This window comes from Erpetoichthys calabaricus, chromosome 17, assembly GCF_900747795.2.
Source record: "Erpetoichthys calabaricus chromosome 17, fErpCal1.3, whole genome shotgun sequence".
NCBI classification, from domain to species: domain Eukaryota; kingdom Metazoa; phylum Chordata; class Cladistia; order Polypteriformes; family Polypteridae; genus Erpetoichthys; species Erpetoichthys calabaricus.
In genome coordinates this window covers 20,426,398-20,439,621 of record NC_041410.2, presented here as the reverse complement: position 1 = coordinate 20,439,621, position 13,224 = coordinate 20,426,398, and the positions used below count along the sequence as shown (strand labels likewise).

Sequence of the window (13,224 nt, the reverse complement as noted above, 5' to 3'; positions counted from 1 at the left end):
ATTAAACAAATGACATGAAATCATGACACTAGTTCATTTACTTATTGAGGAAGATTATTCAACATTATTATCTACAGTCATATGAAAATGTTTGGGAACCCCTCTTAATTCTTTGGATTTTTGTTTCTCATTGGCTAAGCTTTCAAAGTAGCAACTTCCTTTTAATAAATGACATGCCTTATGGAAACAGTAGTATTTCAGCAGTGACATTAAGTTTATTGGATTAACAGAAAATATGCAATATGCATCATAACAAAATAAGACAGGTGCATAAATTTGGGCACCTCAACAGAGACATTACATCAACACTTAGTTGAGCCTCCTTTTGTAAATATAACAGCTTCTAGATGCCTCCTATAGCCTTTGATGAGTGTTTGGATTCTGGATGGAGGTATTTTTGACCATTCTTCCAAACAAAATCTCTCCAGTTCAGTTAAATTTGGTGGCTGCCAAGCATGGACAGCCTGCTTCAAATCATCCCATAGATTTTCGATGATATTCAAGTCAGGGGACTGTGATGGCCATTCCAGAACATTGTACTTCTCCCTCTGCATGAATGCCTTTGTACATTTTGAACTGTGTTTTGGGTCATTGTCTTGTTGGAATATCCAACCCCTGCGTATCTTTGTGACTGATGCTTGAACATTATCCTGAAGAATTTGTTGATATCGGGTTGAATTTATCCGACCCTCGACTTTAACAAGGGCCCCAGTCCCTGAACTAACCACACGGCCCCACAGCATGATGGAACCTCCACCAAATTTGACAGTAGGTAGCAGGTGTTTTTCTTGGAATGCGTTGTTCTCCCGCCATGCAAATTGCTTTTTGTTATGACCAAATAACTCAATTTGTGTCTTAGCAAATGAATCTGGCTTGTCTAAATGAGCATTTGTATACAACAAACAAGCAACTCTGTTTGTGGCGTGAGTGCAGAAAGGGTTTCTTTCTTATCACCCTGCCATACAGATGTTCTTTGTGCAAATTGCGCTGAATTGTAGAACGATGTACAGATACACCATCTGCAGGAAGATGTTCTTGCAGGTCTTTGGAGATGATCTGTGGGTTGTCTGTAACCATTCTCACAATCCTGCCCATATGCCGCTCCTGTATTTTTCTTGGCCTGCCAGACCTGCTGGGTTTAACAGCAACTGTGCCTGTGGCCTTCCATTTCCTGATTCCATTCCTTACAATTGAAACTGACAGTGTAAACCTCTGAGATAGCTTTTTGTAGCCTTCCCCTAAACCATGATACTGAACAATATTTGTTTTCAGATCTTTTGAGAGTTGCTTTGAGGTTTCCATGCTGTCACTCTTCAGAGGAGAGAGTCAAAGGGAAGCACAACTTGCAATTGACCACCTTGAATACCTTTTCTCATGATTGGACACATCTGTCTATGACGTTTAAGGCTTCACAAGCTAATTCAACCAATTTGGTGTTGCAAGTGATCAATATTGAGCAGTTACGTGTACTCAAATCAGCAAAATTACAAGGGTTCCCAAATTTTTGCACAGCCTATTTTTCACATTTGATTTAATTTCATACAACTAAATACTGCTTCACTAAAACTCTTTGTTCAGAAAACCCCACAGTACTCAGATGTTCTCAGGACATACCACTGTTATCTTTTTTTTTTTTTTTTGTTGAAAGCAGAGTAAATTATGCAGGCTGAGAGATGTTCCCCAAAGTGTGTGGAAAAAGTATGTGAACATCCAGGATTATCAGTTAATTTAAAATAAAGGGTGTTTCAATCAATGGGGTTATAACCAGGTGTGAGTGTGGGAGGCCCTTTCACTTTTAAAGTCTGATCTTCTCCATACAGGTCTGTGGAAGTGTATCATGTCTCAAACAATGGACATTTCTGAGGAATTCAGAAAAAAAAAAAAGTTACAAGACACACCTAATGATTTTGGGACTCCACCTGTCCATTGTTAGGCAGATTGTGCTGTGATTGTGTTACCTTCCTCAGGAGTAGTCAAACAACAAAGACCACTACAAGAGCAAGATGCATAATTTCAAGAGGTCGTAAAGAATCCCAATGTAATGTCTAAGGATCTAAAGGCCTCTCTTGCATTGGCTAATGTCACTGCTCATGAGGCCACCACCACAATACTGAATAACAATGGTATGCACGGCAGGGCTACAAGGAGAAAGCTACTACTCTCTAAAAAGAATGTTGCTGCCTAACTAAAGTTTGTTAAAGACCACGTGTATAAGCCAGGTGGATAGTGAAGAATGTTCTATGGGCAGAAAAGTCCAAAAAAGAACTTTCTGGCTTGAATGACAAGTGTTATGTATGGAGAAAAGCTGAATCACTGCATAAGAACCCAATACCTTTGATAGAACAGGATTATGTCAGTACCATGGTTTGGGTCTGCTTTGTTGCCTCAGGAGCAGGATAGCTTGTCATTATTGACAGAACTATGAATACTGAATTGTACCAGCACATTATTTAGTAAAATGTCTGGTTATTGAGACACTGAACCTCGAGCTTGGCGCTCTTCCTCAGTATATGAGCAGTGCCAAGGAGGATGATCTGGGCCTCTTGTATCTTGACATTACCAGGTATTTTGTTGGAGTGGTTTTCCATCTCTTTTTTGACCAACCAGAGAGCAACTATTACTACTGGTATTATAGTTTTCCTACCCAACATTTTTCAATTTCTATTTGTATATCTTTATATTTAGAGAGTTATTCTGTAGTTTCTGGGGAGGTGTTTCTGGGACAGACATATCAATGAAGAGACAAGATCTCTCCTTCTTGTCATTCACTACTATAAATCGGGTCCATCAGTCTTTGATTTCTTTATCAGTTTGTATCGGTATATCCCATAATATAGTCGCCTCATCGTTTTCAGTTACTGTTGACAGTTTGTTTTTGTTACATCTTCCTTTGACTTAGATGTCATAGTGTTTGTATATTTCCCAATGTAGCTACTGTATGCTGCTGCTTTATGTCATGTCTCTGAATGTATTCCGTTTTGGCCATTTCTGATCAGTCAGAGACTAGATGGTCTATTGTCTGATGTATATCTTACATCAGGTTGGTTTCATCTTTCAAGATCTTGTTTTGGTAACAGTTGATCTTGATGCATTGGTCTTGAGCAGCAATGAAGATCCCTTCAGTTTGAGTTTAGGCCTGCTGTTTTTATCCAAATGGTTTGTTTGGGCTTGATCCACATCTTTGTCATTTATTCGTTACAGACAGTCTATGTAAAGTTTATCTTCCCATTAGCTCTTTAGTTGTTCTAGGACATTTTTGTTCATCGAGCATAGTTAATAAATTTGCTCGTTTTTCGCTATTTGGATCTCTGGCATGGTGAACTTTCTTGTGAATCTGGCAGGTTCATGGTGTATTGATGTTTTCTTAGTTTTTTCATCATTTTTAGCCCTCTTAAGGATATTGTCTTCTTTGTTTTCAAGTTATATATCCAGACCAATCGTTACTTTATACGTGGTCTCAATTTGGTAAGGCCTCTTCTACCGGATATTCTTGGAAGGTACAGCCTATCCACATCCGCTTTTGGGTGGTGCACCTTTTCCAACGTAAGCAGTTTTCTTGTTTTGTGTTCTTGTTTCTATAGTTCATCTATTTTCCAGATAATGATGTTGAAACTGAAAGTGATGACTGGACTGCAAGAGTGTTCGTTGTATCTATTCTGTTGATAACATTCAGTTCTGATTTAAGCACCAGTCGTATTTACCTGTAACATTCTTTCATCTTTGCGTGCTGTATTCTGTCTTCTTCAATCACACCAAGGTATTTTTATGTGCCCTCCTGCAGCCTTTTTGTTCTACTGGAAGTAAATTATTATCCAATAGGTGCTTGTAGGTTTTAGCTGTTAATATCGATGTTAAGATTTTATAAATTTTTGGGAGGCATGTGATTGGACAGTAATTTTTGGGGTTAGAAGTTTCCTTATTTTTGGGAAGAAGGTAGGTAGTACCAGTTGTTAACCAGCTTAGGCATTCCTCAGGGTTTTTCTGTGATCTTGCTGTATGCATAGGCCAGGTCTTCCAGTCAGAAATTTGTTATGCCATCGTTCCACGGGGCCTTCCAGTTGCTTTATTTCTGGATAGCTATTATTGTCTCTTCTGTGGTTATTTCCAGCCACTCTTGTTCAGGTATTTGTTGGTTTCTATTCTGTTTGCTTTATCCACTCAGCATTTTCATTATGTTTTTCCTTTGTCCCCAGAAGTTGCTTCAGAGATATTCAAACACTTCTTTCTTGTGTTTTTCACAGATATCAGTGATCTTCTTTCCTAATTCTTGATAAAACCTTTTGGTGTTCTCTTTGTACCTTTTGTTCTAGTGGAAGAGCTTTTGTCTCTTTTTATATTGTCTAATTCTGTGCTTTAGCTTGCAGCTGTTTAAGCTTTTTGATGATAAGTTGGTACATCATTCTTGTTTTTGATGTTGGGTTTTCTCATGAGGACTCTTCCTCTCCTTCACACTGATTCCTTTATTAAATTTTGGAGAGTGTTGAAATTTCTCCTTGTATCTTTTTGATTCATATTTTTCCCCCAATTAATTTTTATCACTTGTGAACTGAAACAAAACTAAGTGTGTCATAAAGACCGTACCAAAGAATGGTAAAGCAGAAGAAATTTCATTTATTGAAACTGCTTGGTCTAAGTCTGGACCCTAATCCTATAGAAGGTGAAAGAACCTGAAGTAAGCAGTCCATGCAAAGAAGTGTAACAAAAAGCTTGAGCTAAAGTAGTTCTGCAAGGAGAACTTGGCAAAAAGTCTTCCAAGCTGATGTGCAATGCTGATGAACAATTGTCAGAAACATTTAGTTGAAGTTATTGCTGCACAAGGGGGTCAACACCACTTAAATGCAAAGATTCAGATTCCCCCCTCCAAATAGGTAATATTTGATCACTTTTCTCAATAAATAAATAAGAATAATGAGCCCTTTGTTGAATCAAATCCTCTACCTAGTTTTGGGATTTATGCAAAATTCAGATCAAGTTTTAGGTCATATGTACACAGAAAAATAAATCTAGCACCACTGTATGTGAAACTGTAGAACAGAGGAAACTGCAATATGACTAAAACACACTAGAGGGCAAAATAAATGCACCAGTCAAGGACCAAACACTATGTATATCAAGGAAAAAATACATACATTTAGTTATGAATATAATACAACATTCGTTAAATTTAAGACCATCAACTTGGTGCAGAGATATATCAAATTACTAGAAGCTGGTTTAAAAAAAAAAAAAAAAAAAAGCCAAATCATCCTTGCATTGTATATTTAACTGGATATAGCACTTCTAACTACAACATGACCAGTGCAAATTTGCAGTACTGCAATATTGTCTATTGTCCTATGATGTGAAAAGAAACACTTAAATTGGATCTTTCTAAAAGTGCTCTACCCTCTTTTGGGGCAGGTCAGAGACTAGAAAAACCACAAATAAGATGGCACAATTTATCAGTTAACATATTGAACTCCATCAAGCCATCTGAGTAACAATTACTCAGTAAGAATGATCTACCTGACACTTAGACAAGTCTTACAGTCAGTAAAAGGATTTGGATTGGATGGTCTGGCTAAGAGAGCATCCTGTCAAATGGAAATGATAATACAAATCTTAAGACTCTATACACTACTTAAATACTAGACATATATATTACAAGGAGATTCTATACACACTAATCAAGTTACTGTACCTGACATCTTCTCCTTCCTCTAATATAGACAAACAAATTGTACATTTTTCTTCCGTATCCTCCTCTGCAGCTTCATCATCATCATGTTTACCATGCAACTTTCTCTGAAAAATCAATATGAAGAATGTGAGCTTAAAGAAAGACAAGGAGTATGAACAGGAAGAAAACAATGAATCATGTGAAGCTTAATTTGACATCCTTACACAAGCCCTTTAATGGTTTGTAGAAATTGAAATGTTACATAATGCACAACCCCTAAACCAATGGCTGTGTCAGTGTTGTATAATGTACAGCATACAGTTTACTGAAGTTGTGCTTAAAAGTTCACATAAGGTTTATAATTTATTAGTTCGTTACTCTCAGAGTTGCATTTTTTACGCTAGTCAATCCAAGTGCAAAGGCAACACAAGGTAACTGCTGAAGATGTACATACAGTGAGGAACATAAGTATTTGAACACCCTGCGATTTTGCAACTTCTCCCACTTAGAAATCATGGAGGGGTCTGAAATTCACATTGTAGGTGCATTCCCACTGTGAGAGACAGAATGTAAAAAAAAAATTCAGGAAATCACATTGTATGATTTGTACAGAATTTATTTGTATTGCACTGCTGCACATAAGTATTTGAACACCTGAGAAAATCAGTGTTAATATTTGGTACAGAAGCCTTTGTTTGCAATTACAGAGGTCAAACGTTTCCCATAGTTCTTGACCAGGTTTGCACACACTGCAACAGGGATTTTGGCCCACTCCTCCACACAGATCTCCTCTAGATCTGTCAGGTTCCAGGGCTGGCGCTGAGCAACACTGAGTTTCAGCTCCCTCTAAAGATTTTCGATTGGATTTAGGCCACTCCAGAACCTTGATATGCTTCTTACGGAGCTATTCCTTGGTTATCCTGGCTGTGTGCTTCGGGTTATTGTCATGTTGGAAGACCCAGCCACGACCCATCTTCGTGCTCTGACTGAGGTTACCCCCAAAGCATGATGTTTCCACCCCCATGCTTCACAGTAGGGATGGTGTTCTTGGGATGCAACTCCTCCTTTTTCCTCCAAACATGGTGAGTGAAGTTTAGACAAAAAAGTTCTATTTTGGTCTCATCTGACCACATGACTTTCTCCCATGCCTCCTCTGGATCATCCAGATGGTCATTGGCAAACTTCAGACGGGCCTGGACATGTGATGACTTGAGCAGGGGAACCTTCTGTGAAATGCGTGATTTTAAACCATGACGGCATAGTGTTCTACCGACAGTGACCTTTGAAACTGTGGTCCCAGCTCTCCATGTCATTGACCAGCTCCTCCCGTGTAGTTCTGGGCAGATTCCTCACCTTTCTTATCATCTGTGATACCCCACAAGGTGAGATCTTGCATGGAGCCCCAGTCTGAGGGAGACTGACAGTCATCTTTAGCCTCTTCCATTTTCTGACAATTGCTCCAACAGTTGATCTATTTTCACCAAGCTACTTGGCAATTGCCCCATAGCCCTTTCCAGCCTTGTGGAGGTCCACAATTTTGTCTCTGGTGTCTTTTGACAGCTCTGTGGTCTTGCCCATGGTAGTAGTTGGAGTCTGACTGACTGTGGGGTGGACAGGTGTCTTTAAAGAGCTCAGACAGGTGCTACTAATTAAGATTAATAAGTGGAGTAGAGGTGGACTTCTTAAAGCCAGAGTAACAGGTCTTTGAGAGCCAGAATTCTTGCTGATTGCCAGGTGTTCAAACTACTTATGTGCAGCAGTGCAATACAAATAAATTCTGTACAAATCATACAATGTGATTTCCTGAATTTTTTTTTTTTTACATTGTCTCTCACAGTGAGAATGCACCTACAATGTGAATTTCAGACGCCTCCATGATTTCTAAGTGGGAGAACTTGCAAAATCGCAGGGTGTTCAAATACTTATGTTCCTCACTGTATATAACACTATCACAAAAAATGTAATTTTCACTGGTAGCTAATCATTTTAATATTTTATTTGTTAAAGTTTCCTCTTCTACACTAGACATGGGATTAACTGCCAATTTTATCAACTGCAGTAACACATTTTTGTGCATTTCACTCCTAAAGTAATTTAGTAAAATTAAGAAAAAATGATGGATAAATGATCCTAACAAATGTCATAATAAAGTACCGACTATAGAACAAAAACACAGGTATTCTAAAATAAAAGCAGTCCAATCTTGAAACACACAAAAAATAAACCTTACATAGCATCGCCCTTTAAGCCTACCATTTCTACGTGACACGTTTTATTATTTGGGTTTTTAGATTAGGAGGTAAGGGCAAAGATAACTAATATCTCATTTCCACTGATAATCGTCACGCATCTTTTATAATTGGGCATAGATTTGCAAAGTTTTAATAAAGAGTCATCCAGCATTGCAAACATTTTAAACAAAATAAACCAATAGCTTTTCAATCTGATATTTATTTTACACTGCAGCATTTCGTATTGGTATTGAACTGAATTTTAACTTAGAGGAGAATCAATCATGCATGATGAGAACAGCTTGACCTCAAGTAAAAGAGTTATCAGTGCTTCAATAAAACACTTCATAATTGGGAATAAATGTTCAATGATAGTTTGCAGTGATTATGATTTGATATGACTCAGACATACGAGTGGGGGCTGGGGAGCTGATGGACAATAGCAACGTAATGAATACTATACAAAGATAATAGTACCTTTCTGATGCATGGTCCTGAAGTTCTCACCTTTTTGTACTTGTGTGGATAGGTGCAGCGCTCAATTGTTGTTTGGGAGGCACCCCGGTTGACATTTCCTAGTCGCTCTTCTAAATGAAGTAGATCCTAAATGAATAAATAAAAAACTTTTAAATAAAAGTTGATTAATTTAATAAAAAACACAAAATTATGAAGTTCCCAATCCTATAACTGCAGTATATATATATTTCACTAAGCAGCCACCAGTGCAAGCAAGACACCTATGGAGAACGCAGGACAAAGCCATGCCCACCAACTCTAAGACCATTGGATACGATGACAACTCGCAGAGCCACACCCACCAAATCGGACGCAGCAACTCACAAAGCACGGCGTCATTGGATACGACGACAACTCGCAGAGCCACCCACACCGACTCGGACACAGCAACTCACAAAACAGCGTCATTCGCGTTTGTCTCTGCTACACTCCACATGCACCTCTGAGCCACGTTGACTTTTCATTATTCTTTTCAGTTACGACGCACGATCGCGTCCACCATCGCAAACTGTTTTATACGCCATGGTCTTAGAGTTGGTGGGCGGGTCTCCGTGAGTTGCTCTTGCGAGCGGGCACATGACCAGGTGGTGTGTATGCTTCGATAACGAGGGTGGACGCGGCAGGATCATCTAAGAAGAGGCATGTTTGTCGCGGATGTGAATCACTGTATGCAGCGTGTAAAACAGTTTGCGAGGGGTATCCCATGGTCTTAAGAGTTGGTGGGCGGGTCTCTGTGAGTTGCTCTTGCGAGCGGGAACATGACCAGGCAGTGTGTATGCTTTGAGAACGAGGGTAGATGCGGCAGGACCATCTAAGAAGCATGTTTGTCGCGGATGTGAATCGCTGAATGAGCGTGCGACGGCGGTTCTCCAATTGTCAGTCATGAACAATTTTATGTTGCCCTCTCCAGAGTTCCATCTTTTCATTCACCTACAGTCATATCCTTAAACCCACCCCATTTGGACAACTGTGTCTTTCAGGAAGTGTTCACCCATCAATACATAATTATGTGGCGAATGCTACGCCACGGGTTGGCTAGTATATACTAAAATATATATATATAGATATATATATATATATATATATATATATATACACACACACACACACACATATATACACACACACACACACACTAATACAGCAATCAAATAATCCCCAAACCACTGAAATACTGCCACTAATATTACTTTTATTTCTTGTAACAGAAGTGACCGACCCCCCCCCCCCCCCCACACACTTAAAAGTAAACAGGAATCCTTGTAAGCAGTCTTATGAATAACTGAAAATTTTATAATCTAACATGTTCAACCAATCATTTTGGACAGACATTTATCTGTTATGTACTTCAACATAATGCATACATACAAATGTATAACTCAGCAGCTGAATTGTATGAGGCTTCCTATCTCTAGGTTTGAATGGCAATATGTATTTTCTGCATTGCATATATTCTGAATTTTGACCTAAATGAAATTAATGGATTGTTACATTCTAACCCCCTTAGCCTCACTTCATATAAACACACACACTACTCATTTACCCTAGGTTTCATTTCTGCAATCTCTCTTTCCCTTAATTCTTTTTGGGTCTCACAGTCAAACTAAGTTACTTATGTGCGCAGCCAACCTAAGATTTGAAGAATTGTGAAAGGTTAGAACAGAAAGTACCCCATCTCTGTTAATGATATGCCGCTTTATACCTGATCTGACTCGTTTTACATGCAATGGATACATTTTATAAGTTCTGTTCCCCCCCCCATAGAGAAAAACTTAATTTATACTTTTCCCAATAACAGCTTACACAAGAAAATCAAACTGATTGCGTTTTACTTTTCATATCATTACAAGTTAGAACTAATCAATTATCAAAAGAGTAATTCAAATAAACATTTAAAAGTGTGTTATGCAGGATTTTGCAAGCTGACTATTAACTAGATGCATCATATGAACCAAAGTTAATATTTTATCCAAACTCGCATACATTTCCGTATATTTTTATTTATATAATAAATCATTAATCACAAAACTGGACACAGCTATATAATTATTTACTTGAAAAATGTAATCACCACAGCAGAAAGAATTGCTGCCCCATAAAGCAAAAGCAGACAAAGGACAGGTCATATCCAGTTTTCAGTATATAGCTCTGAAGCTACTCAAGCTTGCTATGGAAAGAAAATGCAGCATTCCTTTATATTTGTATGACCTACTCCATCTTTGAGTTCTCTTACTAAATGCCTGATGGTTCTGATTTCTTTCTCCGACCCAAAATATCCAGTACTAAATATGCCACGTTAAATTTATAATTTTTTTCACATCTTTTCTTTAATTACATGCAAGACATATGTGAGATGCAACACACATTTCCTTCTTTTCTTTAAAATTGTCTTGCAAAACTTCACTACAATGTAGCACTACTGACTAAGCAAGTATGTCAAAATTTTACCAGTACTTTCAGAATGATGGTGCTTAAGATAATATGACACTAAAGCGGGAGATGCTGTTTTTGCATCTTTCTATGGCAGTCATTGTTAAAACAGATCCTATCATCTGGCAATTCTTGAATTACAAGATTAAAAATCACTCTGAAATAACATTTACTTCACTAATAAAATTTCTGAATAGGAACAAACAACCTGCCTATAATACAACAATAAGATTGAGAAGCATTACATACATTAAACCAAAAAAAATATGAAAACAAGGGGAATGTCAGGGATTCTAGCAGACATTGAACTAGTAATCCTTAGAATTACTACTGAGTACATTCAATACCCATAATAAATATCATAGTGGTTCTTTTAACCTTGGCCTAAATCACTATTTTTGGACACCAAACAGAGACTAGAACAGAATTAATTAGCTACGTGAACAGTTTAACTTTTTAAATATAATTTTTCAAATATTTTGTTCACACTAAAGTTTATTACTCAATCAAAAAAGTAGAAAAACTTCTAACCTCATAAGTCCTGTTAAATCCAGTCATTCTTGACGATATATAGCGAATATGAGGATATGTCACTTCAGACATACTAGTGTGCTATAAATAAATACAGAAAACAAAATTAACCATGATAAATAGGATATTTGCAAAGGTTACAAATTATAACCAACCTTGGGGAACCACTGGGGACAAGAAAAGACAACCAATGGAACTCAGTTCAGCACAAGCCCCACCCACCCTGACAAAATTCAATTTCCAAGAGAAAAGTAACCTAACACACACATTTGAGAATCTGAAACCAACCCTGAAATACATGGAGAATAATTTATGCAAACACTAGAACATTCAAACTCGACACACAGTTAACTATAGGATTTTAACCAAGAATGCTTGTTCAGTAAAGCACTAGTGCAAATAAGAGATAAGATTTTTAATAACAGTACAACTAATACTTACCATAAATGGAACTATTGGAAAATGATGTAGCCTAGGAGGGGTGTGATAATGAGGCAAATGAGGATGTAGGTGGCCGGGTGGGTAGGGGGCTACAGTAACTCCTGCTTCAATTCCCAGCTCCCTTTATATATAAAAAAACAAACACAAAAACACAGTATTGGTAAATAGACTTGCAAAGACATCCAACTTTAGGAAAACATCAAAATGCAATCTGGTCCTGCAGTTCACACTTATAACAAAACTACTACAAAAGTGCAAACTCTTCACGACAGTTAACAATTGATGTTTTAAAGATTAATTTCTGTTACCCTAACTTCTTCAAAAATATTTCTGAGAATCTTTCTGTAAGAAACATTTTAATTTGGCAGGACAGCCTTCTAGCCATCTTGAGTGTTCTCAATTTGTAGATATGTTGCTCCATGGAATGGATTACTTGAAAGCTTAGTAATCTTTCTCAGGCATACAAGTCAACAACAATTTTTGTTCCCAAGAACCTCTACATACAATTCCATCTCATTTATTTTATTCTCAATACTCCTTGCATTAAGGCAAGCATTTTTAATGCATTGCTTACTCTACTATGGCACTTAAACTTCGGACTAGAAATGAAGTTATTATGCATATTTGTTATTCCACTTCTTTTCATCCTTTCATTTATAGTTCTAAAACTGGCCTGGTCTAAACCCTTAATACCCCAACCCATAAACCGCACCACCACCTCTGTAGTTTAATCAATCCTCACCTATTCTACTCATATGCTTCCCCAACTTCTGTTAAATGTAACCCATTATCGCAAAATAGGTCCCAACTGTTCCAGATGGAGTCTCAATGCCCTATAAACCTATTCTCCTTCTAATCTCCTTGGTCTTAACTAGACTGCCATGCGGTACAGGAAGAACTTCAGATAAGTTTATTTATAAATCAAATTTAAAACCAGCAATGTTGACCAAAGTGCTACACATTAAAAACAAATACATTCTAAAACAGGAGAAGAACACCTTGTCAGTTCTGCTCCTCTGCTTCAAATCTACAGTCCAAGTTTGAACTGCAGAACTCACATCCTGCCCTTATGTACTGCATATGATATTTGTTCCAACAAGGTGTCACACACATGCGCATGGGAGGCAGCTAAAGGGCTTGAGTAAGGGCAATTCCAAATCAGACTGGCCCTCTTGATGTCACTTCCGGGTCCGAGCCTATGGAAGAAGACCTTGCCGGCTCCAGCCCCTGTGATGTCACGTCCGGGCTTAAGCCTATGGCTGAAGACTCTTATGAGCCCGACCCCTTTGACTTCTCTACCTGTCTTCCCCTTTAAAGCCTCCACCTTTTCCCTATTCCCTCAGTTCTGTTTTGGACCCTGTTTTCTGAACATCACTGCTGTGTAATATTTTTACAATTTTGCAGCCAGGATCTCTT

General features: G+C 37.9%; 1 protein-coding gene across 4 annotated transcripts in view; it reads right to left on the bottom strand.

Annotated features, from left to right (window-relative positions):
• Positions 1–13,224, bottom strand: part of rnf111 (ring finger protein 111) — a 148,975-nt gene that overhangs the window by 1,776 nt on the left and 133,975 nt on the right. For 2 of the 4 annotated variants that reach the window (XM_028823841.2, XM_028823842.2), the window contains exons 10-13: positions 11,809–11,929; positions 11,368–11,448; positions 8,368–8,493; positions 5,681–5,784 (exon numbers count right to left, since the gene is read on the bottom strand). In XM_028823841.2, coding sequence (XP_028679674.1) covers positions 5,681–5,784; positions 8,368–8,493; positions 11,368–11,448; positions 11,809–11,929 — 432 coding nt within the window. The remainder of the gene's footprint in view (positions 1–5,680; positions 5,785–8,367; positions 8,494–11,367; positions 11,449–11,808; positions 11,930–13,224) is intronic. The other 2 variants (XM_028823843.2, XM_028823844.2) reach the window with 1 other exon arrangement.